Raw genomic sequence first — 26,385 nt, 5'->3', positions numbered from 1 at the left:
GGCTTCAGCTGGCCAGGCCCTGGCTTTGTAGGTACCGAGAGCTCAAACCTGCAGATGGAAGAACTGCTGCCTTGCAAATAAAATAATCTAAAAAAACAAAAACAAAAACAAAAACTACTTATCCCCTGTGATTAGAAACTGAGGTTTTACAGTACTGAATGAAACAGTCGTGTAATTCTAAAATCTAATAGGACAGCATCTTTCTTCAACTCACAAGTATGGCGCATTTTGGTCAAGCACTATGTAAGATACCTGAAGGACAGGCTTTATAATTTCTTCCCAAAGATGTATTTATTTGAAAGGCGGAGTTAGAGAGGCGAGGGAACAAGATCTGCTAGGTCATTCCCTAAATGGTCTCCCCTGCGGTGTGGGAGCACTGAGCCATCCTCCCCTGCGTTTCCGGGATGGGGGCTCTGAAGTGGCGCAGTTGGTATTCCAATCCCATATGGCGTGGCGGCGCAACGGGCGCTGGGCTTTTTAAAAACTTTTGACTGAGGTAGCACCGGAGATTTTAGCTGTCTCTCCAGCACTTTCAACACAGCAGCTGGCGAGTAAATGACACAAAGTCCTCCAGCCAGTCCCTAGCAGACATTCCAAGAACGAAGGACTGTGGGGAAAAGCGACTGTTTGGAAAGCGCCCCGAGCTCCGTCAGCCAATGGGAAGCTCAGGGCGGGGCTTCGACGGTCGCGGCCGAGGGCGGGGCTGACCCCGGTTTGGGCCCTGGAGCCTGCGCAGTCTTCCCCGAAGGTGACGGAGAGAAAAATGCGGAGGCCGCGATTGCGTAGGAGTAAGTTCTGATTGGCTACTGTTGGCGCGCGAGGGGCCGTGCCTACTCGTCGCCAAGTAAACAGGGCAGGGAGGGGGCGGGGCCAGAGAGACGCCGCGACCTGGTTGGCTGAGAGGGAGGTGGGGGGCGTCACGGATTGGTCCCGGCTGCGAGCTCAGCTGGTGCCGAGCGCTCCGGGTCCCGGAGCCGGCGGCCTGAGGGATGGACGAGACGAGCCCACTGGTGTCCCCCGAGCGGGCCCAACCCCCGGAGTACACATTCCCGTCGGGCTCGGGCGCTCACTTTCCGCAGGTGCCAGGGGGCGCGGTCCGAGTAGCATCGGCGGCCGGCTCGGGCCCCTCTCCGCCGGGCTCGCCAGGCCACGACCGGGAGCGGCAGCCCCTGCTGGATCGGGCCCGGGGCGCGGCGGCCCAAGGCCAGTCCCAGACCGTGGCGGTGCAGGCCCAAGCCCTGGCGGCGCAGGCCGCGGCCGCCGCGAATGCCGCGCAGGTCCACCGTGAGCGGAACGAGTTCCCGGACGACCCCGAGTTCGAGACTGTGGTGCGGCAGGCCGAGTTGGCCATCGAGCGCGGCATCTTCCCCGAGCGCATCTACCAGGGCTCAAGCGGGAGCTACTTTGTCAAGGACCCTCATGGGGTGAGAGTGGGGCTGCGGACAGGGGAGAGGGGCTGGGTTTTTTTTTAATAGGCTTCGCATCGCGGGCAGGAATGGGGGAGAACCATGGGGGAGACGCTGCCATAAAGGGAAGATATGCCTGGCCAGATTGCGGGATGCCCCTAGGATTGGCTTTGGGGAAACTCTGCATAGGAGTGAAGAAATAAAACCAGAATCTGTGTGGTGGGGGAGCATCGAGCGGAAAAGGAAAAGAGGAAATTGAACAGATACTGGCTGGAGGCCCAGCTGTATGGTGAGGCAATGTGCTGATGGACAGAGTCACGGATGGGTGGGGGAGCATTGTGCTTTCTGGTAAGGGACTTGCAGTCCATTAAGCTTCTGGGGCGGCAGGTTAGGTTTTGGTGCCTGTTCTCCCTTCTTGGACGGCGTGTTACTGTTCTGGAGGTCGGTGACCCGTCAGGTCCAGCCTTATGTTATGGTGATCTCTTGTGCCACCGTCCTGGGTCGCCTCATAACGGACATTGCCGATAGAGTGGGTGGACTCCACGGTTACATCTCCCCCTGGTTACTGCTCGCTTCTGGGAATTGATTCAAACACCGAGTTTTGGAAACATGAGACTGCGCACTACCTTTTACTTTCATTTCTTTCCCAGGGCTGTCATCAGTCTGATCTTCAGCTAAGGACAAAGCATTTACTGACCTTTATTTATGCCACCTGCATGTGTCTAAAGGGGGATGGCAGGGGATGGGATATGAAATGGCCTTTATGCTTTTTTTGAGAACTGAAGAAGGGTTTAAGGCGATTGATCAGGCCAGAGGCATCGCACAGCAGGTTACGAAATATCAAGCCTTGCCTAAGTTTTCAGATGCCAAAATGGCTTTTTGGAAAACACTATTGTCATAATTAAAATGGTGCGTGTCAGAGTTACCTTCTGTTTTCCCTGCATCTTCTGCATGAACCTGTTAGTTGGGGCATGCACTGTTTTTTGTTTGTTTGAAGATTTGCTTCATTGAAAGACAGAGTGAGAGAGAAAGCACAAACTTCCATCTACAGTTCACTCCCCAAATGGCAGCAGCCAGGCTGAAGCCGGAAGCTCACAACTACATCTGGGTCTCCCACAGATTCAGGGCCTCAAGCAATTGGGCCATCTTGAGCTACTTTCCCAGGCACATGATCAGGGAGCTGGAGCAGAAGTGGGAGTCATCAGGGGTCAAGCAGGCATCTGTAGGAGACGCCAGCCCCTCTGTGCTGCTTTCCTGGGAGTCCTGAGAGGCCAGGGTGGGCTATGCCTTGCTGCTTGGGGTGAGAGTCATTGAATCACCCGATAGTCACCCGGAGTGATCCTGATGTGACCAAGGATCAGAGGGCAGTTCTGCCACCAAAGCTTTGAGATTAGTATATCTTCCCAGGACCCTTAAATAAGGCCACTTGAGAGTCAAACAGAAGCCATCATTCTAAAAGCATAGGAAAATGAGTTTCCTGAGGGCCAAATGCCAGGAGGATGCTTTTAATCTTTTTCGTTTGAGAGCAGCGTGAGAGCGGAGACCTGAGTTGTTTTTTTGCTTTCTGTTTGAAGGTTTTTCTTTTTAGCTTCTTTAGCTAAGATTATATTTGAGAAGTATAGGAGAAGGCTTCTCGCTTCCTGACCTGTTGCAGCTCCACTGGAAGTAGGTCAGGACAGCCAAGGTGAGCTGGTGCCCTGATGGGTGGGGGTGGTATGCTCCCCCTCGATTCTGCCTGGCAGGTGAAGTGCCACCATGTCAGATCACAGGCCATGAGTGATAGGCCGTGGGATGACTCTTGGGGTCTGCAGGATTCCAGGCTCTGAATTTCCTGGGCACTTTCCTTTGTTGGAGAGATTGTCTGACCACTGGGCTTCCACAGAAGAAAGCTTGGTTTAGAACAGAGGACCACTCCCCATGGACTTGCCGTAGGTGGTGTTATCATCTTTGGACCTCTTCCAAAGATATTTATGTATTTGACCAAATATTTTGTTAATACTTTCTGTGTGCCAGGAACGGTTTTAAATGTATTACAGGTAATAACTTCTAGTAACAACTTTTGGAGGTAGTTTCTATTGTTCTACCAAGGACAACACAGAGACACAGAGTGTAACTGATTTCCCAGTTAGTGAAGGGGAGAGGCACAGGACGGGATCCAGGTGGACTGCCCAAGAGCGGACACTCAGCTCCGTGCCCTGCTGCCTTGGTTAGTCATCTCATTTCTCCTTTCAGTGAACTTCAGTACAATACAGGTTAGTATTGAAGCCAAGTACAACTATGTGTACAGATGCCTTGACGTGATAGTGAAGAAAGCCTCCTTTGCAAGGAAGCTAAATGAACCTGCAGGCCACAAATGACGGCCCTGGCCTTTCTCTTCACTGGGACACAGTCTCTCTCCAGCCAGCGTCCCTCTCCGTGCTCCAAGAGGCTGCTCAGGCTTTGCACAGCTTGTCTGCTTTCCAGTTGGTGGGAACGAGGATGGGGGAGGGAAAACAAGTCCCTACCAAACTTTAAGGCATTTCCCAAAAGTTACCCTAGGCTCTTCCTCTTATGGGCCAGGGCCATTGTTCACTTCCCTGCAGATGTAGTTGAGAATTTTAGCCCTTATTTTACTGAGGGGAAAATCAGGGATCTTCTGTCCAGGGAAGAAGAGGAGCAGAGACCAGGGAGCCAGCAGTTTCTGGAACAGCTGCTTTTAAGGCTGTTCTAAAAGGTTCTTGAAGAGAGCAGCCCTGATTCCACTTCCCAGTTCAGGATGGTTTTTGCCATGGTATGAGCTAAGGGCCTGGAGTAGTAAAATGGAAAATGCTAGATGAGAAGCTGTGGTGGTGCGTGCTCACGTTTCCCTCTTCACTTACATCCCTGCGCCGCAGGTCTCACGCTCACTCAACTGCAAGAGAATTCTTTGCGCAAAGCCGCCCGTAACACTGGATGCTCATATAGCCAGGAATTGCTAAACAGCATGTGACTAACTAGTTTAAGAGGATTAATTGAGGTGTCATGTGAAAGCTCAAGACATAGTTCCTGGTGGTTAGTGGGAACCCAGTCAGGAGTCTTGCTTTCTTTCCTTTTTTTTTTTTTAAATATATATTTATTTTTATTGGAAAGGCAGATTTACAGAGAGAAGGAGAGACAGAAAGAAAGATCCTCCATTCTCTGGTTTGCTCCCAAAGCGGTTACAGTGGTTGAAACTGAGCCAATCCAAAGCCAGGAACCCGGAGCTTCTTCAGGTCTCCCATACGGTGCAGGTCCTAAGGCTTTGGGCCATCCTCAACTGCTTTCCGAGGCCTTAAGCAGGGAGCTGAATGGGAGCTGGAGCAACTGCAATACAAACTGGTGTCCATAATGGAATGCTGGCGCTTGTAAGCAGAGGATTAGCCAATTAAGCCATTGCACTAGTCTCCTTGCCCCTCATGCATAGTTTTAATAAGGCAAAAAAGAAAAAAAGAAAAGTAATTTTGAAAAGGTGGTTACAGACCAGTGAGAATGTTAATTTATGGGGTCTGACTTGGTGGCGTAGTGGCTAAAGTCCTCACCTTGCATATGCTGGGATCCCGTATGGACACCAGTTCTGATCCTGCTTTGAGACCCTGCACCCACGTGGGAGACCTGGAGGAAGTTTCTGGCTCCTGGCTTCAGATTGGTGCAGCACCTGTCATTGTGGTCACTTGGGGAGTGAATCATCAGACGGAAGATCTTCCCCTATCTCTTCTCCTCTCTGTATATTTGACTTTGTAATAAAAATAAATAAATCTTTAAAAAAACACACACACACACATACACACCCAATTCCCAGAGGACTGGTGTTGTGGCCTATGAGTAAACCCATCATCTGTGGTAGCTGTGTCCCACACAGGTGCCAGTTTGAATCCTGGCTACTCTTACTTCCAATCCAGCTCCCAGCTAATGGACCTGGGAAACTAGCAGGGAATGGGTCAAGTGTTGGGGTGCCTCATGCACCTGAGACACCCAAAAGAAGCTCCTGGCTTTGATCTGGCTCAGCTCAAGCTGTTTTGGCCATTTGGGAAGTGAACCAGCATGGAAGATTTTTCTTTCTGTGCATTTTTTTTCTTTGTACCTTTCACATAAATAATCTTGAGAAAGAGAGAATAACCCAGCAGAAGGGAATTCTGTCTCTTTCTTAAATAAATACCCAGGCAAATTTAAAAATTTGTGGAAAACACGTATTATGAAACAACTGTGTTGATATTCGAGAAGTTTGGGCACCAAAATAAATAAACATGTTGTAATTCCACGTTTTCCATGAGCTTACTGAAATGCCCTCAGACTTTCTCCACCAACAGTTTTTCATGTTTCTCCCTTTTCAAATATAAAATTGTTACATTATTAAATGTGCTGCTTCCACCTGCCTGAGCCGACCAAGCAATTCTGGTGTCTGTCTACTTGGTTGAGAATCACACTTCATAACCGTCATCAAATGTTCTCAAACAGAGTAAGATTTTTTTTTTTAAACAGCATAGGGTAGAGACAGGTAGGCAGGCAGGTAGACAGGTAGAGAGCATAACTGAGTTCCCATACATCCCCCAAAGGCCTGTGGCCCAGAAGCCAGGAGGTGGAGATGCCAGGTCTTCCCTGTGAGTGGCAGGAACTGAATTGCTTGAAGGATCACTGCTGCAACCTAGTTTTGCGTTAGCTGAAAGTTGGAACCAGGACCAGAGCTGGGACCAAACCCAGCTACTCTGATATGGGTCGTGAGTGTCGTAACGGGCAGCTTAGCCTCAAGGCCAAATTGTCTGCCCTGAAAGTTCTTTATCTGAAATATAAAGAGGCAGTCAAGTTTACATATCATATACTGATGTAGATCATGATGGATTTTTTTTTCAATTTATTTGAAAGAGTTACAGAGAAATAGGGAGAGACAGAGCAAGAGGTCTTCCATGTGCTGGTTTACTCACCATGTGGCTACAACAACCAGGATGAGCCAGGCCAAAGCTGGAGCCAGGGGCTTCTTTCAGGTCTTCTCCTTGGGTGCAGAATCTACAGGGAACTGGATCAAAAATACAGCAGCTGAAAATTGAATGGGTGCCCATGTGGGATGTTGGCACCACAGTTGGAGGCTTAGTGTGCTGCACTGTGGTACTGACCCCAATAAATAGTTTAAGTGTTTCCGTTTGAAAGAATCTTAAGACTCTAAAGAGAACTATGCACTTAACATGCATCACTTTCATCAAAAATTATTAAAGGTGAGTTCTGGCTATTTTAATATTATATTGATGCACTTGAAATATCTCAAGTTTGGAGTCTAGAGGAAGGGGACTCTGGTGGCCTGGCCTAATATTTTCCTTGTCACCACAGGATAGGTGCACCGGACCCCCGAGGTTCCAAGTTTTGGTAACTGGCTGTGGACTGTGAAACCAGCCAATAAGTGTCTTCCATTTCCTTTTGTGGTTCTTTTTTTTTTTTTTTTTTTTTTTTGTCCTTGCCTTATCGACTGTTGCTGCTTAAGCCATCTTTACCTCACCTCCTCCATTTATAGGGTGAATAGTGAATGCGTGTTAAGGAAGCATGTTTTTAAAATACAGCACCAAACTGCACGATGCTGTAAGACACTGAGAGTGTTACAGAAGGAGGATGACAAGTCGGATGAGTCAGTAGTCATTTTTTCTCAGCTGGATATGGGTGGGTGTCTTTCTAATTTGAGTGGCTTTAGAGTTTGTTCTCTATGAATGAGGAGAATGTTCTTGATTATTCAGGAAGGTAACTGATCATATGAAACAAACACCAGATTTGGAATTTAGGCCAGAGGCTGTTTTTGGTCTCTCTCTCTAGGAAAACCCACTTGCGCAGTGCTTGTACATTTTCTTACACAAACTGGATGCTGAGCACATGTTGACAGAATTACACTGAACTGAAGCACAATTAGTGTAGTTAGTGACGTTGGTCCTAGGAGGCACTTGTCTCCCTTTCTGTTTGAATGACCTTCTGTTCATCCGTCCTTCCCCCCTACCATTTTTTTTATTTATCTGGTTCAAACAGTAGCTTTTTTTTTTTCTTCCTCACAAAGCTCCTTACTATGGAGATCACTATAATTACTGATGCTTTTAAGAGTCAGTGAAATGCTTTCCAGGTCTCATGATGAAGGAAAATTGAGAAGTTTGAGAGGTCAGTTTATAAATGGCATTTGGCTGCAGGCTTGGCCTTCCAAGTTCTGCTTTCTTTAAGTGAAGTAGTTAAGCCTCAACGCTGGAGTTTTCTGAATGGGCCCTGCTAGTAGGAACGTCTTGGTCTTTCACTGAGAACTGGCTTTCTGAACTCCGCATTGTGTTTCCATTGGCCCGACTGCTGTGTTATGGGATATGGTTCAAGCTGTGCTATGGTTAGAGTGGAATTATCCCTTATTCTCTAAGTCATGAGTTTGCAGATGCCACTGCTTTGTTGCTAAGAGGCTGTGGTTGCAAAGGAGTAGAGACAGTCAGCTAACTGAGGCTTCTTGCTGAAGCATCATTCTGGGGCCAGCATTGTGGTGTAATCAGGGAAGCCAGCACCTGAGGTACTGGCATCTTGTCTGGGCACTGGCTCAAGCAGCACCTGCTGCACTTCCTATTCAATTCCCTGCTAATGTGCCTGGAAAGCAGCGGAGGATGGCCCAAATATGTGGTTCCCTGAACCCACATGAGAGACCCAGAAGAAGCTCCGGCTCTTCGCTTTGGTCTGGCCTAGCCCTGGTTGGGGGCATTTGAGGAGTGAAGCTGCAGATGGAAAATTTCTCTCAGTCTTGACACCTCTCTAACTGCTGTTCAAATAAATAAAACTTTTTAAAGTATTCATTCTGAAGATTTGGGATATGAATGTGTGCATATCATCCCTGTAGCTAAGCAAATTTGTATGTCTTTAACAATAAGTTAAGTTGGTTCTTTCTAAAAAGAGGAGAGTTCTGTATTTCTCAGACTTTTTAAAGGGCCTTGCCTCCAGATAAACCAATTATTGTTAGAGACGAAGGCCTAGACAGTTCCCAATAGGAGTGTGTACTTAATGGCAGATGGGTGCATGTTGGCTGTGGTGACCTGCCACTCAGGAAGTGACACCCACAGGAAGATGTCTTATGACCCAAATTGGCTTGAGCTGGCAGTGGAGGGTGGGAGGAGAAAAATCATATGATGCCAAGTGAATCACTTGGAGAAGCTATTTGCTTCTCTGCCTTTGAATTACCAGTCTGGTGTTGGAGAGAATGAGATAAATGCCAACCTCAGAGGGCACACTGGTCTGTGGAAGGAAATCCGGGAGGGAGGGCCTTGGTTTCTATTCATCTATTCATCCGATGTTTCTAAGGACGTTGGAGGACTCGGCTGTTGTCTGCTGAAGAGATGAATTTAATCCCCGGAGCAGCTCTTGTCCTGGTCTTTTGCCTGGTGGAATGACTAGCAGAAGCTGTCCTAACCAAGAAGCAGATTTCTTTTTTTCTTCTGCTGTGATTTTTCTCTCTGGTTGCCATCTTTGCTTATCATTCTTAAACGTTGTTTTAAGTTTGGTTTTTTTTCTTTTGTTTTTGACACTCGGGGTGAAATAAGGCTGACGGAAGAAATTAACCACTGATGAAGGAATTTCCTTAACCTCATTTCATAATGCCCTCCTTACTTACTTCCAGAGTCTTTACATTCTTGATGTGGAACAATTGTGTGTGTTATGTCCCTTGGAAGTTAGAATCTATTGATGTTAAATTTCTAAAGTGCCATGTAAAGAAATCCCATGCAGTTTAAATGAGTGCAGGGGTACATGTGAAAAAAGGTAACATACAATTCATGACAAATTAATTCTTTACTTTTTGGGGGACCAGATGACTGTTCTTCCATATGTATGTTTGTACATTGCATGTGTGTGCTTCCTGGGTGGGCAAGAAGCAGCTCAGTATTGACTAAGGTTGTTGCCAGTGATTCCATATCTGCCACTGATTAGCCTTAGTGTCCTCCAAGAAATTTAGAAATATACTTCCCTTGGCCCAGAGCAATGGCTCAATTGGTTAAATCTTTTTCTTCTTCTTCTTTTTTTTTTAAGATTTATTTATTTTTATTGCAAAGTCAGATATACAGAGAGGAGGAGAGACAGAGAGGAAGATCTTCCATCTAATGATTCACTCCCCAAGCGGCCGCAATGGCTGGAGATGAGCCAATCCGAAGCCAGGAGCCAGGAACTTCTTCCAGGTCTCCCACTTGGGTGCAGGGAACTGGATGGGAAGTGGAGCTGCTGGGATTAGAACCAGCACCCATATGGGGTCCTGGGTGTGCAAGGCGAGGACTTTAACCACTGCACTATCATGCCAGGCCCAATTGGTTAAATCCTAACCTTGCAAGTGCAGGTATCCCATATGGGTTCTGTCTTGCTTGCTTCATCCAGCTGGCTGCTTGTGGCCTGGGAAAGCAGTCAAGGATGGCCAAAGCCTTGGAATCCTGCACCCACATGGGAAACCCAGAAGAAACTCCTGGCTCCTGGCTTCGGATCAACTCAGCTCCAGCCATTGCAGCCAGTTGGGGAGTGAATCAGCAGATGTAAGATCTTTCTGTTTATCCTTTCCTCTGTTAATCTGCCTTTCCAATAAAAATAAGGTTTTTTTTTTTTATTGCAAATTCAGATATATACAAAGGAGAAGAGACAGGAAGAGAGAAAGAGAGCTCTTCCAGCGCTCCCTCGTGGGTGCAGGGTCCCAAGGCTTTGGGCTGTCCTTGACTGCTTTCCCAGGCCACAAGCAGGGAGCTGGATGGGAAGCAGGGCTGCCTGGACTAGAACCAGTGCCCCTATGGGATCCCGGCATATTCAAGGCAAGGACTTCAGCTACTAGGCCACTGCCCCAGGCCCAAAATAATTAAATCTTTAAAAGCAAACAAACAATCTGGGAAACCTACCTCTGATTGGAAGTCAGGATTGCCTGTCCTTCTGGACACTTGCTCAGTTGATCTGAGGGTTATTTAATCCGCTTGCCTTTAAGGTCCCCTGTTTCTCTTGTCTTTGTAGAAGATCATTGCTGTTTTCAAACCCAAGAACGAAGAGCCGTACGGGCAACTTAATCCCAAGTGGACCAAGTGGCTGCAGAAGTTGTGCTGTCCCTGCTGCTTTGGCCGTGACTGCCTTGTCCTCAACCAGGGCTATCTCTCAGAGGCGGGAGCCAGCCTGGTGGACCAAAAGCTGGAGCTCAACATTGTACCCCGTACCAAGGTCAGTGACCCTTCTCCATGGACTGTGGGGTTCATCGGTTGACTTGGGACTCATGCCTTGTACATGTTAGGCCTTGGGTTCAGTGGGGGTTGGTCGTTCCTGGAGCCTGGGTTTCTCAGCCTAGCTTTGGAGGGTAACAGAGATCTCACGATTTGATCATCTGATGAAAGCTCCCCTGAAAGGATGCACACAAATACTTTTTCATGCAACTTCAGGAAGTTTACATCTGATTACATTTTTGTGGGTTTCTTCTCCTTGTGGGTCCCACACAAACCCAAGCTGATTAAGCAGTCAACTGTTTTTGCGCTTCACTCTTTTGCATCACTTCACTATCTGAATTTGGTCAAGAATGGACTAGTTGGTATCAGCTAAGAATTTAGGCAAGATCTGGCAAGAAAACCTTCAGGATGGGTTGAAAGTTGAAATAAGTTCTGATTTGAAACTCCTCCATGGAACTGACCTGGAATTTTCCTTACCTATCTTTCTGTTATGGAATTATGGGGCTTGTCTGAATATACCAAAATAGGGGTCCCAGATCCAAGTCATTTCAGGCATGGAACAGATTTGTACACACCTTGCTTGTGCTGTAGGTTTCACAAGGTCTGGACCCTCCTCCATCCTTCACCCCTTGATATGTTTGAATACAGAATTGATAGATGTACTTCAAAGGAGTTTTACGAACACCAGAGTAAGAACCTCTGTCTGCAAAATGCTCTCTGAAATTCTGCAAGGCTTTTAACGGAAGGAGTCTGCTGGGCAGCTTAGCAACGTTTAGCTAGCAGCCACCAGCACCATGGAGTCTGTGGTTGCCTGGGGTTTGGTAATGATGTACGTAAAACACTGCCTCTCGGGCTGCAGAGGGGATTTAGGGCTCCAGATTGTATCTATTTCTGAGGATCTGATGAAAGCTGCACATCTTGTTCTCAGAAAAAATACAGATATTTTCAATCACTCTTGTCTGTAATTGCAGGAAGATGGCTCCTAGACCAGTCAAAAGTCCAACCATGGACCCTTTTGGCAAGGGCTATGCCTCCAGATCTAAAACCCTGCTTGAGCTATTCCGCATGGGGTTTGGGTATCAGACTCTATGAGCTGGAGATTAGTCAGCAATTAGGAACTTCTCTTCAAACATGTGTTTTCTGTTTTCTCAGAGTATCTTAAGGAAATGTGACTCATGCATGTTTTTGACTTTGTCCACCTTTTTACCACTATAAATTCCAAACAATTAGCCAACTAGTTTGTATGATTTGAGGAAGTTTTAAAAGTCAGAGATCCCTTCTTGAGTTCCTTCTCTTAGTTTCGGCACCTAGCAAAGTTCTGTGTTATTAAATATTTATCTATTTGAAAGATAGAGCAAAAGAGAGAGAAACAGAAATCTTCTGGCCCCTGGTTCACTCCCTAAATGACCCCTGTGACTGGAGATGGAATCAGAAGCTAGGAGCTTCCTCCAGATATCCCACCCGGGTGGCAGGACTCATGTACTTGGGCCATCATTTGCTGCCTTTCAGGCCCTAAGCAGGGAGCTAGATAGGAAGTGGAGCAGCCAGGACACGAACCAATGCACTGTGGGATGTGTCTGCCACATCTACCTGCCACGCCACAGTGCTGGCCCCAGTACAGTGTTTAACAGTAAGCTTTCATTAATTAAGTACTACCTGTATCAGTGAGTGCGTATCTTGATAATTCTGAGAAATAATATCAAAGATACCCCAAATTCAGGTCTCAGAAGGAATGTTTGGCCAAGTTTGTAGTCCATCTGGCATTTCGTTTATTGCCTGACTGGCTAGACTGATTTCTTCCCTTCATGTTTTAGTTTTCTGTGTGAGTAGAAATCCGAGAGCACGCTTCGAGTACCTGGTAGAATAAATGCCTGTTAGTCTCCTGCCAAACCTGAAATCCCCTAGACTCCTCCTGCATTCTAGAAACTCATTTAAATGCTCCTTGCTCATCACTCTGGAATTTCCTTCCTTTGCTAGGTAAATATTAAGAACTACCCTCTGGCCCTCAGCTCGCCTGCTCTGCTGGTGCACCTGAATTTATTGTCTAAGAAACTCGGTGTTTGAATTGGAATTCTGATACTGCAGCTTTTTATTTGTGCGATACTTGGGCAAGTCACTATAAAAATAGGAGTACAGTCACTACTTTTATAAGGCACCCATTAAGATTACAGAAAATCATGCATTTGAAAAGCACATAGCCTGGTGCCTAGAGCAGCATATGCCCCTGTTAGCAGTTCTACTCCCACAATCTCCATCTTCCTCTTCCCGTATTAAAGGACCTTAATGAGGCTTAAGGGTCCTTGTCATCAGAAAGTCAGCAGCAGCAAAAACACTTGTCTTCCAGGACCCTGAGATGAGACAGAACCTGCAGGCTGCACTCAGCTGCTGAGGAGTAATGAGAGGACTCAGACCCTTTGTGCCTCCCCAGCCTGGGGCAGGATTCTGTGCTGTTGATATCACTGTGGAAGTGGGGGGCTCACCTTGCAGTGCCTCTGACACTAGGGCTATAATTCTTTTTGGTTGTTCAGGTTGTGAGTCTTCAGGTTTTGGTAGTCATAGAGAAAAAGTGGGAAGAACAATTGCAGATAAACCTAAAAGGTGGGAAAACGGTACTTTATTACACCCCTTGAGAGAACCTAGGTTTTCACCATGCAATTTGGCATCATAACCTAGGAAAAGTCACTTTTCCTTCACTCCTGTGGCTAGTTTTCTAATTTGTAAGCCAGGGAGTGCTTACTATAGAACCCTGCATATCTATTTTAGGTTCTGTTTTAATATTGAATAGATGTATAATTGAATAAATGGGAGGGAATTATTTTGCATCAAAAATATTTTGTTCATGGGTAAAATAGTTATTTGTAATGAATTTTGTTAGGAAAATTATTATTATTATTATTTTAAATATTTATTTTATTTTTATTGGAAAGACGGATATACAGAGAGGAGAGACAGAGAGGAAGATCCTCCGTCTGATGATTCGCTCCCCAATTGAGCGCAACGGCCGATGCTATGCCGATCCGAAGCCAGGAGCCTCTTCCGGGTCTCCCACGCGGGTGCAGGGTCCCAAGGCTTTGGGCCATCTTCGACTGCTTTCCCAGGCCACAGGCAGGGAGCTGGAAGGGAAGCCGGGTTGCCGAGATTAGAACCAGCGCCCATATGGCACTGAGAATGGGATGGCTCAAAAAGTCTGGAAATAGAATTAAAAGATAAATTAATTTTTGTGCCAAAAATATTGAAATCTATACAGATAGAAGGTCTTTTTTTTTTATTAATAAAATTTATTTTGACATTCTTTACATAGTTAGTTAGAGTAAGAAGGTTCAAGGGCTACAGGAAAGTGGATAATACTAGTATGTTTTCCATATTGTTACCTTCATGTTTAAAGGGGGATATTAAGGGAGAAGGCCCACCCAATTTCCCACCCTCCCCAGGTCCCGGATGTAGGGCACGCTCTGAGGTTCTTGCTCAAGTGGTTTTGATATTGCCACAGTTATGAATCGTTGTCAATCTTGCCACTCCAAGCACTATGAGGTCTTTGAAAAATCCACTGATTGACATAGTCCATCATAGCTAAGATGGTTGGTTGACCCGTTCTGTCTTCTCTCTTTTCTTCGTTAGGGTTCTGACTCCAGCATTTAGATTAGGAAGATCTCCAAAGAAACTTCTTGTATGTGCTAACAAGTACAGGGCCTGGCACCGTCCATCACTCCAATCAGCTGGTGGTTGTAATTGCTGGGTTGGTTCTGTTTTCACTCCCGACTTCCACTGGAACCAATGGGTGTTGCAGTCCAGCCTGGTTCTGCCCCGCACATACGTGGCCCTCACATAAACCAATGGGAGCTGCAGCCTAGTTGGAGTGACCCACAATAACCCCCACCAGGCCCGCCCCCTACCCTGGTTTGCCAGTAAGTGTAACAGTAATCCAGTCTGTCCCACACCCCATTCCACCCCAGCTGCTGTCTTAGTTTTATGTCCTCCCGTGGAAGTGGTAACCCAAGAGGGATGAGCCCACTATTTCCCTCCCAGGCCTCTCCCACTCCCAGATTCCAGTTGATGCTGCCCAAACAACCCTCGCCCACTTTAATTTTGTTTGCACCAGTAGGAATAATCTGCCCAGCCTGGCTTTTCCCTGATCTAGTCCACATGAGGCACACAGGTGTGGTAGCTCTGCCTAGTCTGGTCTGCCACTGCAATCAGACAGTCGAGTCTAACACTGAATAGGCAAAGTATGCATCTAGTGTAAAAGTCAAGAGGATAATTAAGAAATCAGAGAAAAGTAATCCACTTTGCCTCCTACCGCTGTCTCTTGACCACTTAGGTGCTACTCAGAGGCTTGTGAAGGTTCCAGATATAGTTTCTGCTGAAATTGAGCAATCCATTAAAAATGAAAACTAGGGGCCCTGCACAGTGGCCTAATGGCTAAAGTCCTCGCCTTGAATAAACCAGGATCCCATGTAGGCGCTGGCTCTAGTCCCAGCAGCCCTGCTTCCTGTCCAGCTCCATGCTTGTGGCTTGGGAAAGCAGTCGAGGATGGCTGAGGGTCTTGGGATCCTGCACTCGTGTGGAAGACCTGGGGGTGGTTCCTGGCTCCTGGCTTCGGGTCGGATTGACGCAGCTCCAGCTGTTACGGTCGCTTGGAGAGTGAATTGTCGGATGGAGAATCTTCATCTCTGTCTCCTCTCCTTTCTGTGCATCTGATTTTCCAATGAAAGAAAATAAATCTTAAAAAAAAATGAAAACTAGATAAATAATGCTTTTCTGTTTGAGGACATGAGCAATTGTAGAAAATAAAAAAATTCAAAAGGAAAAGTATGTAGAGGAAACTGAAAATAGGCATTAGGCTTATCGTCTTAACTCCGAAGGTAGCTTTATTAGGATATTTCACTTATTGCTCTGAATCCCAGTGGTTTGATGCAGTAGGAGTTTATTTCTTGTTCATGTCTCAGGCTCATGCACATTGGGCAGCTCTCCTAGGTCCCATGTCGCTCATGTAGTGATAAGGTAGATCTACATGAATCGACTCTGCGCTCAGGATCCTAGGAAACTTGAGGGCCATGCCTGGAGGTTATTTCCATATATCATATTAGTAGCATCCTATTGCTTGGAGCCATTCCTTATTTTGAATGCTAGGAAGGCTGGAAAATACATTCTTTGTATCAGTGAGCATGTAGCTCTTCCCTGCAGTAGTGCCCTGGTTCCCTATGCTTGACTCTAACCCAGGTATCTGTTCTTTTTGCACTGCAGGTAGTATACCTGGCCAGCGAGACCTTCAACTACAGTGCCATTGACAGAGTGAAGTCCAGGGGCAAGCGGCTAGCTCTAGAGAAAGTGCCAAAAGTTGGACAGCGGTTTAACCGGATTGGGCTACCACCAAAGGTATAAATTGGACCTTTGTGACTTCTCAGTGGCGTTGATTTTTAGTGGCATGGTCACTCAGGTGATTACAGAAGGGGTCTCCAGACTTGTCTGTGGACATGGGCATAGTCTGCCCTGAGGCCTCTGTCTTCCTCTTTCCTGCGAACGGCCTGAGGTTTGGTAAATACTTCTCTGGAATAGAGACCCAGCTTTCTCACCTAGTCCCTGTGGAACATCAGGATGGTCTTGTTTAATCCAGATGGATGACCCTAATCAGTGGTCCACATGGGTATACATCTTTCTCAACTATGTAAGCAACATCAAAAATAAAATAAATTTATTAAAAATCTGGGTGGATGACTACCACCACAACCCCCTTTCTCATGTATTTACAAGGGAATGAAGCAGGAAAGATCCCTTACTGATAAGAAGTCTTAGGGCCTTAGTGGGTACCTGGCTTGCTCCTGGGGTCTTTGGATGTGGGCTCTAGAAAAAGACTTTTGTTCCTTCGCCTTGGTTCCAGGTCGGTTCATTCCAGATCTTTGTTGAAGGCTACAAAGATGCAGATTACTGGCTACGGCGGTTTGAAGCAGAGCCTCTCCCTGAGAACACTAACCGGCAACTACTGCTGCAGTTTGAGCGGTTGGTGGTGTTGGATTATATCATCCGCAACACTGGTGAGCAGCTGCTGGTGGTCCTGTGCCCTTGGTGGGATCAGGGGCCATAGGAACAGAGTGCCCTGTTAGTGTGAATTTGTTCCCTAATTCTAAAGGGCCGTGATCCTTTTGGGAGAGCCTCAGACAATGTTTTTCCAGGTTGAACTTTGTCTAGGTATGTCATCTGCAGTTGTTAGAGGTGGGAAGGCCTCGAGCCAGTATTTCTATTCTATCTTAGCCTCCCTGGAGCCTCCCAGGATGCCTGGTTCTTCTGAAGCATCTTGAAGAGTTGAGTTGTCCCATAGTCTCCATTGGTTCTGGGACCTCCCTATAAATGCCAAAAACCATGGATATTCAAATCCTTTATATATATAAAATGATATACTATTTGCATATAAAAACCTATGCACACCCTCTCATGTGTTTTAAATTGTGTCTTGATTATTGTAATAGTTAATAGAATGTAAATGCTACTCGAATAGTTATACTGTATGGTTTAGGGGATAATGGTAAGGAAGAAAGCTCTGCACATGTTCAGTTAAGATATATTTGTTCCCTTCTTTTAAAGACTTATTTATTTTTATTAGAAAGTCAGATTTACAAAGAGGAGGAGAGACAGAAAGATCTTCCATCTGTTGGTTCAATCCCCAAATGGCTGCAACGGCCAGAGCTGAGCTGATCCAAAGCCAGGAGCCAAGAACTTCTTCTGGGATTCCCACATGGATGCAGGGTCCCAAAACTTTATGCCATCCTCCACTGCTTTCTCAGGACACAATCAGGGAGCTGGGTGGGAAGTGGAGCAGGTGGGACACGAACTGGCACCCAAAGGGGATCCTGGCACATGCAAGGCGAGGACTTTAGCTGCTAGACTACCATGCCAGACACCTAAATATTTTTAGCGTGGAGTGTAGTGATAGTAAGTATCTGCAGATTGTGTAGCCATCACCACTTTGCTTCTCTAGAATAACCTGTATTTTGTAAAATTGAAATTCTATACCCATTAAAAAATAATTGTCTATTCTCCTGCCTCCCAGGCCCTTTCCTGCCTCCCACACTGTGATGTTGATTACTCTAGATATGTCATATAAGTGAAAGCATAAAATATTTGTTATGATTTGCTTGTTTCATTAAGTGTAAGGTCCTCAAGGTTCCTTTATATTATAGCTTATGTCAAAATGTTTTTCCTTTTCAATTCTGAATAATATTTTATGTTGCATATACTTTGCTTAGACGGACGGGTCAATGGACACTTGGGTTGTTTCTCTCTTTTTGCTTTTGTGAATAAAGCTGCTATGAGCATGAGTGTTCAAGTATTTCTGCAAGACCTTGCTTTCAGCTCTTCTGAGCGTATACCCAGAAGTGATATTGCTGAACCGCGTTGATTCTGTTTTTACTATTTGTGATGAACCGGGTGCTCTAGGGAAAAGAAGCCATAAATTCTCGTCTCTCTGGATTTCTGTTCTCTCCAAGCTCTTTTTAAAATAAAAATTGTTAAATTTAACAGACTTTTAAAAATTGTGTGTATATATACATATATATATATGTATGTGTGTATATATATATATGTATGTATATATATATATATATTGTGTGATATGCAATCAAGGTCTCCCAGTTCTTGACTCTTAAATTCTTTATAATTTTGTGAAAGTGCCTTCAAGAGATTTTAAAATATTTTAGGCCAGATTTTGCAGTTATTTTTAGTAGTAAGCTTGAAAGTCACCCTAAATTTTCCTACTAATTTTATATTTCTATCTACAGATCGAGGCAATGACAATTGGCTAATTAAATATGACTGCCCTATGGATAGTTCCAGCTCTCGGGTAAGAGTTTGATCCATTGACCTGAAGAAGATGATGAGGAATGTCTGGATAATATCAAAAACATAAGGTGGTCCCCAATTTAGATCACATACATTGAGAAGCATCAGAAGCACATATTTGAAACTATTAATAGATTATATTTGGTAGAGTTTTTCTTAATCTCTGTTTTAGAGAATATTCTGTTGACTGATGTTAATAAGAATAGCGTGAAGAGGCGCTGACTGGGGCACCCTCCTCCCACATGAGTACCTGCATTTGATTCTGGGCTCTGGTGATTCCAGCTTCCTGCTAATGTACACCCTGGGAGGCAGGGTGATGGTTTACGTAGTTAAGTTTCTGCCACCCATATGAGAGACATGAATTGGGTTCCTGGCTTTGGCGCAGCCCAGTGCCAGCCATTATGGGCATATGGGGAATGAACCAGGGGTTGGGATCTCTCTATCAAAATGTATGTCTGTCAGTCTCTCCTTCCGCTGTCTTTTCCTCTTAGATAAATAGTTATATTTTAATCAGTAGCATGAAGAAAAGGTCAAATATGTTTGAACTATATGTATCACATACTGTGTGCATATCACATTGCTTAATAGCTTGCTAAAAATCTGCAGAATACTATTCAGTTTTATTTGGCACGGCGATGTCTACACCAAAAAAAAAAAAAAAAGTTATTCTTTCATTTGAGAGGCAGGGGGAGCTAGACAAATAGAGCACTCCCATGTATTGACCCACTCCCTAAAGGCTGACAAGGGGTGTGGAAGCTGAAGCTGTGACCCAGGAACTCATGCGTGTCTCCAGTGCTTGCCCTTCAGTTCTTGTGTTACTGAAGCAGAACAGACCCCCTTTGGAAGAGCTGCCAACTCTTCCTTTCCGTGGTTGTTTCTCACTGGACAGTGTGGTGATCCCCAGTGAAGTGATGTCAGAGTTAAAAATGCACCCTAAAGGGCCCTAGCCATCAGATACAGATGTTTCTTCTTCTCCACTCTCCAGATTCTCAATACCTTTCCCTCCAATGATAGCTTATAGCAATCTTTGTTATTATTCTATTCTACATTTCAAATACAATGGTAAAGAAATAAGTACGATGTCATAGATGAACTAAATGTGGATGTCAAGAGTTAACCACTCGGGGGCAGGGAAGATCAAATTGGTTGAGTGAGTTTTGGTGCATGAGGATGCTGAGATGGTTGCTTTGCTGGAGCCGGCACAAGGCAGCTAAGTACCTCTGTAATTAGTCCCTTTTCTCTGCAGGACACAGATTGGGTGGTGGTGAAGGAGCCGGTCATCAAGGTGGCTGCCATCGACAATGGGCTGGCTTTTCCCCTGAAGCATCCTGACTCATGGAGGGCATGTAAGGCTCTGAATGCTGGGGACTAGCTCTGTTCTGCCCAGACTTGACTTTCTCTGTGCAGTGGGGATAATAATACCTTTATCATGGAGTTCTAGGAATTAATGAGATTATGCAGGCTACTGATCCAGTGGGCCAGCAAATGGCAACTACTCTCTAACATAAGCTGCTAGGATTTTTAAACTTCTGTTATTCCCATTAGCAGCATAAAGGTGATTTCAAGATGAGAAGCATAAAGATGAGTCTTTTCATCCTCACCTTGCATTCTGTCATGCTTTTGAGGACTTTTTATAATCGATCTTATTTATGTCTCCATAGATAAGCTGCTGTTAGTATTCTGTATTGCTGGTTGACATTTTCTACCCCATTATAACAGAGACTTGTGGAAAATGGGAGTTGTGAGAGTGGGGGATACAGAGAGTAGGTCTCTAGCCGCATTTTCAGCAGTAGCCTTCCTGGTGGGAAGGACTGTCCCAATGAGTCAGTGGTGAGTGACTGCTTCCAGAGAGGCCTGAAGGTCTTGATCTCATGAGATCTGTGAAGACGCTCTGGGATGGGCAGATCTGGGTTTGGGTGCTGCTTCCCTCACTTGCTGGTTGAGCAACCTCCACAGTAACAGCACTGCTGAGTTCTCCCATTGAGAGTGCCCTGATGGGTGGAGGTCACAAGGGCTTTGACTCTAATACAAGCTTTGCTTTGGGCCTTTCCTCTTTTCAGATCCTTTTTACTGGGCCTGGTTGCCCCAGGCCAAAGTCCCCTTCTCTCAGGAGATCAAAGATCTGATTCTTCCGAAGATATCAGACCCTAACTTTGTCAAGGACTTGGAGGAAGATCTATATGAACTCTTCAAGGTTAGCTCTGGGAATCATGTTATTATACAATAGGAGGGATTCTGGATGGTTTTTCTAATTGTTCCTGGTGCAGGCCAGCAAGGAATAGTAAGCTGGTGAAAAGCAAGCTTCCAAGGGACTGGTTTGGCTGGGTTTGAAGGAAAGGGGCACCATGGTGCATTGCCATATGCATCATGCAGCTGCTCTGTATTCTCAGAGGTCATATTAAAATGGAGCATTGGCATCTGCAGCCAGAGATGCAGAATGAGATATCTGTTTATTCTGTTTTTCCATGTGTGAAATAGAAAGTTCTGAGTGTGGTGGTTTACTGGGCCTCACATACCTTCTGTCAGTGTTCTGTATCAGGTTTTTAATTAGAGGAGAAAGAAGTCTCATCTCTTCTTGTTCTTAATTTGCAGAGAGATCCTGGTTTTGATAGGGGCCAGTTCCACAAGCAGATTGCCGTCATGCGGGGACAGGTGAGCTTGGGATGTCCTGTGGGGCTTTGGGGGCTCCATCTGGGAGGGCACTGTGCTCAGTTTGAGCAGAAGGGTAAAGCTTGTGTTTTGTACCCTTTTCACATGTTTGTGATCTGCCCTAATGCATGGAAGAGGAAAGATGGCCATCCTAGGTCTCCCACCTTTTCCGTGGTAGCCAGTGCTTGCTTGCTATCACACTGTGTGGTTGTGTCATTAGTGGAGATAGCAGTGATCCCTGTCCTCAAATTGAAAAGTTAGACCCTTCTAACCCTTTCAAGCTCTGTGGCCTTTGGCAAGACCCTCTGTTGTGCATCTGTTAAGAGTTGGGCTGACCTGGTACCCAGCCTGTGATCAGAGCACCTGGATTTGAAGCCTGGCTTTGGCGTTAACAACTGTGAGCCTTGAGCAAGTATTTAATCTTTACTTCCCTTAGTTTCTCCATTTGCAACAGGACTAATAACTGCCTACATAATAGGGTTATGATGAGATAAGTTAGCTGGAGTAGTCCTGGCACACTGAAGTACTCAGTATGTGATTGCAATTAGGATTTTGTATATAGAAAAACCAGCTTCTCACACCTCTAAAACTGGTCAGTCTTCTCAGCCATTATACATTTACTGCTTCTCATTGTTTAGCTGAGACTGGGAACGGTATTGCTTGAACTTGCTGAGCCCATTTCCCCCTAGGAATGGGGCGGTCAATGCCTGGCATTGTGGTGCAACAGGTTAAGGCACCACCTGTGATACTGGCATCCCCATATGACTGCCAGTTTCAGTCCCAGCAGCTCCTCCTCCTCCTCTTCTTTTAAGATTTATTTTAATTTTATTTGAAAGAGATTTTCTTACGTTGTTTACATAGTTGAGAGGAATGTATGCCCGTGAGGACCACTGATTATGATGCGGAGGGTGGAGACATGGAGGAGGGTAGATGAGACAAATGCTTCCAATTTTTTTTTCCTTTTTTCGCCTGCATCATCAGGGGTGTGGGGAAGGGAGAGGCAGGAGCTGCTCCTACCTGCCAAAATACAACACCACCCAGGGATGGAAGATGGCCACTTGATGCCCATATTTCAGTTAGATTTTCCCCTCCAATGCTGTCTCCTCATTGTTTCTCTAAGTAAAATGATCATTTTAGAGTAAGTTTAGGTTTACATGTATTCAGCTACATAGACAGGTTATGGCCTCTTCCAGAGCTGATGTCTAAAGCGAAAGCTTCATTCTGCTTTGGTGTACCAGCAGCAGTCAGGTAAGAATTCCAGTGAGATCCTAATCACCTGCCTGTGTGAAGCCAGATGCTCACGGAACCTGGAGGTGTCGAGAGGCAGGTGCTGGTCCAGGAACTGCCTCCAAAGCAGATTCCATCTTATCTCACTACCCGGCATTCTGAAAGGCAAAGTGGCTGAATGCCCATGACCATGTAAACTCCCTGACTGTCTATGAGTCAGCTGACCACCAGCCAGCCTTGTTAAAGAAAGCACTCCCAACAACTCCCAAAGCATCTCCAACCTGTAGCCTCGTTAGCCAGCTAAAGTTTCAAAACAAGTGCCAAAAGTTCAGACTTATCTTCCTGCTTGATTCCTTAAAAAGCTCTCCAGCCTCCTGCTAGAACACCCTGTAGGTTGGCCCTTGGTTGGGTGGCCAGACTGCAATTCTTATTGTGGAATAAATGTTTGCTTCCTTTGTTCATATTACTACCTGCTACTACCTTTATACCAGCTCGCTAATATCAAAGAATATCAAGTGATGTTTGAGGTTTTCAAAAAGTCTACCAGCCTAAGTAAGCCCCTCCGCCACTCAAGCAAGGCAAGAGACCATGTTAGTGGTATTCAGACAGTAATTTCAGCTCCTTATTTTTTTTTTTAAGATTTACTTCTATATATTTGAAAGGTAGAGTTAGAAGAGAGAGGAGGAGGAAAGGGAAGGAGAGAATGAGAGACACAGATGGATCTTCCATCTAGTGGTTCACATCCATGTGGGAGACCCAGAAGGTTTCTAGTTCCTAGCTTTAGATCAGCTCAGCTCCGGCTGTTGCAGTCACTTGAGGATTGAATCATCAGACGGAAGATCTTCCTCTCCGTTTCTCCTCCTCTCTGTATATCTGACTTTCCAATAAAAATAATGACTGGGGCTGAACTGATCCAAAGCCAAGAGCCAGGAGCCTTTTCCAGGTCACCCACATGGGTGCAGGGTCCCAAGGCTTTGGGCCATCCTCGACTGCTTTCCCAGGCCACAAGCAGGGAGCTGCATGGAAAACAAGGCCTTCAGATTTAGAATTGGTGCCCATATGGGATTCTGGCACATGCAAGGTGAGGACCTTAGCCACTAAGCTACTGCCCGGGTCTGTCTTATGACTTTTATAAATAGCTGTCTGTGTGATTTCCCACTGCTGTGTCAATCCCTTACTCCTCTGTGGAAGCTCTTTGTGCTGGCCTCCCTTCAGAGGCAGACCTGCAACACCTTGGCCCTTCCCCTCACTCAGCTCCTTCTTCTCACTGCAGATCCTAAACCTGACCCAGGCCCTGAAGGACAACAAGAGTCCCCTGCACCTTGTCCAGATGCCCCCCGTGATTGTTGAGACGGCCCGTTCGCACCAGCGGTCTTCCAGCGAGTCCTACACGCAGAGCTTTCAGAGTCGGAAGCCCTTCTTTTCCTGGTGGTAGCCCTAGAGGCAGGTGAAGGAAAGACTGAGACTTGGGCTGGAAGGAAACCTGCAGAGCCAGGTGCAGAAAAAGCCAGGGAAGCTGGTGGAGAAAGCAGTGCCTGGAAGTCCTCTCCCTCTCTACTCACCACCCACAGGGAGAAGCACAATCAGGGACAGTGAGTGCCCTTGGGCCCTGCTGAGGGCCAGAGGGCCATGCAGGCGCCTGGAAGGGAGAATCTCCCTTCCAGGGACTCCTGGTGGCAGCTGGGAAAGTCCTTTCCTTCCCCAACACCTTGCTCTGTTGCAAAAGTCCCTATTATATTCTGCATCAGAAAAACAAACCAACAAAAACAAGTTAAATGCTTGTAGCAAATCCCTACAGCCTCCTAGGGCAGAATCCTTTAATCTAGACCTAAATTTGCATAGGCACAGACCTTTGTGTTGCTTATTCCCAGGAACCAAGGCTGTCAGGGGACCACTTGCAGTGCTGGGACACACAGAAGGCCCATCTTTCTTTTGGGTTTTTGCCAAATCTCCTTTCCCTTTCTCTTCCTGCCAGTGTTGTAGGTGGTTCCAGGCCTCCCCATCCTTCTCATGACAAGGAGGCTTGGCTTTGCCACTGCCTGTGGCTCTGCACTCTGGCCAACTGCAGCTAGCCTGTTTGTCACTCAGGCAGACACAGGCGGGACTGGGCTTAGCATTTTATCAGGACAGGAAATTGACACCCCCGCATGGAAAGGTGATAGTTCAAATGTATGCTGGGAGCAACAAGTGTTCTGTGGGTGTACTTGTCCAGCCCTACTTCTGGAGTCCTTGGTTCCAGCTATTTGTTCCGCCCTTACTTTAAATATTTGTCTTCCTAACTCTTGATTTATGAGTTCAGTTTGGGTTCTGGAGTGGGTCTCCGAGAGGATCCTGGGTTGAGTCCAGCCCTTAAGAGAACACGATATTAGGTTCTTGTATTTACATGCTACTATCATGGCATGGCAGAAGTGTTCTGCCTGCTGATGGGCAGTTTCCTTTTTGCTTCCTGACTTCTTGTTCTATGCTGGTTTCTCCGTGGCCTCTTGAGCAAGGCAAGGCCCCAGTGTTGCCAGTGCCTACTCAGCTAACAGTGCATATTCTCACTTCCATGTGTCTTCCCTGCTCTCCACACCCCTGCCAGATGTTCAAGCCCTTTCTACACCAAAGCAAAGAAGGCCACAGGAGGGAGTAAAAAGGGTACTGCCTGTGGCTGAGGCACAGCTGAGTTCTGTCACCCTGCAACTGGTCAATCAGCCTTGGAAAGAAGCTATCACGAAGGTTTAAGAAACAACCAAAGAAAAGGAGTGAGGTGACGGCTGTGTCCTCTGCTTGCCTGGCTCCCATCGTCCGTGACGCAGAGACCGGCAGCCCTCTCATTGGCTGTGCCATGCTGCTCCCCTTCCATCATGGGTTGTGCTGGGCTTCTGCCCAGCTGAAAAGAAGAGCTGGATATACATGCCCTATGGACAAAGGCACAGCTCCCTGCCTGCCCAAGTCTGACAATCGCTTCCCGCTGATCTGGACTCTGGCCTTGGACATGTTTGAGAGACTGGCTGCCTCCTGACCACAGGTGCTAGCGGGGTTCCAGGTGTGGTAGCTTCCCATGGACATCTTGACCCAAGCACGTCCGGGAGCTCCTGGCAACCTATGGCGTCTGAGGATCAGCTTGGTTTCTTCCTCCAGCCAAGCCAGGTCTATACATTGTCCTGATCCAGACCAGCTCTGTGAGCAGAAGAAATTGGGGTCCAGTATAAGAGGGAGCCAGTCAGCGTGGACATCCTTCCCTGGCCCGTCTGCATCCTCTCTGGAAGCCTGTCCTCAGGTTGACTTGAATGTGGACTTTGGGAGAGCCAAAGGCCTGGGTGCCAGGGCAGGCTTTTTGGTGGCACTCCTGCAACACCTCATCCCTCTGCCAGTGTGGGCCCTGTTCCATGGTGTTGAAGTGGAGGCTGGGCTGTGAGTGCTGCTGCCCCCCCCATGTCATTCTCTAATGCACTGTAGAAATTGTATGTATTGTATTTAAATCAATGCAGATGTATGAATAACAAATCCAATTCTGACTATTTTTGTCCAGTGTTCTTTGTGGGAAGGAACACCAAGAGGGTGGAATATAACTTAAGGACAGAGTAGAAGGGCTGAGACAGGACCCTTACTTCCAAAGTCCCAGGGCTCTGAAATTCCCACAATATGTTCATAACTCATTTGATACCACATTTACACCGTGGTGAATCTATTGGTCATTACTAGACATGCTTCTTAGTTTATTTTTTGCACAACTATTGTCTGTTGTAAGAGCTGGCCCCTAAGAAATATTACATAGTATATTCCTTACTTAGAAAAAGTAATGTCGGTTCTTGTCTTCCATGAATTTTCATAAGAAAAAGTAGTGGGCCAGTGGTGTGGCCTAGCGGCTAAAGTCCTCGCCTTGAATGCGCCAGGATCCCATATGGCTCCCATATAGAAGTGGATCCCAGTGGCTCCACTTCCCATCCAGCTCCCTGCTTGTGGCCTGGGAAAGCAGTCAAGGACGGCCCAAAGCCTTGGGACCCTGCACCCGCATGGGAGACCTGGAAGAAGTTCCTGGATCCTGGCTTACATCAGCATAGTACCAGCCGTTGCGCTCACTTGGGGAGTGAATCATCAGATGGAAGATCTTTCTGTCT

General features: G+C 46.3%; 1 protein-coding gene across 1 annotated transcript; it reads left to right on the top strand.

Annotated features, from left to right (window-relative positions):
- Positions 1–928: 928 nt before the first annotated feature.
- On the top strand, positions 929–25,785 carry PI4K2A (phosphatidylinositol 4-kinase type 2 alpha). Its single transcript, XM_040992355.1, has 9 exons — positions 929–1,424; positions 10,374–10,574; positions 15,818–15,949; positions 16,452–16,605; positions 18,346–18,407; positions 19,653–19,752; positions 20,467–20,600; positions 20,999–21,058; positions 23,556–25,785. The coding sequence occupies exons 1-9, from the start codon at positions 990–992 to the stop codon at positions 23,715–23,717; spliced, it is 1,440 nt and encodes a 479-aa protein (XP_040848289.1). The 5' UTR covers positions 929–989; the 3' UTR covers positions 23,718–25,785.
- The last annotated feature ends 600 nt before the right edge of the window (positions 25,786–26,385 follow it).

This window comes from Ochotona curzoniae, unplaced genomic scaffold, assembly GCF_017591425.1.
Source record: "Ochotona curzoniae isolate NIBS_2020 unplaced genomic scaffold, NIBS_Ocur_1.0 contig_66, whole genome shotgun sequence".
NCBI classification, from domain to species: Eukaryota; Metazoa; Chordata; class Mammalia; order Lagomorpha; family Ochotonidae; genus Ochotona; species Ochotona curzoniae.
This window is presented reverse-complemented; position numbering and strand designations above follow the sequence as displayed.

What these genes read in the sequence shown, in the direction of transcription:
- PI4K2A (XM_040992355.1), top strand. Translation starts at nt 990, where the DNA reads ATGGACGAGACGAGCCCACTGGTGTCCCCCGAGCGGGCCCAACCCCCG. An exon ending in TTGTCAAGGACCCTCATGGG is followed by an intron (nt 1,425 to 10,373) that starts GTGAGAGTGGGG and finishes TTGTCTTTGTAG; the next exon opens with AAGATCATTGCTGTTTTCAA. An exon ending in ATCTATATGAACTCTTCAAG is followed by an intron (nt 20,601 to 20,998) that starts GTTAGCTCTGGG and finishes CTTAATTTGCAG; the next exon opens with AGAGATCCTGGTTTTGATAG.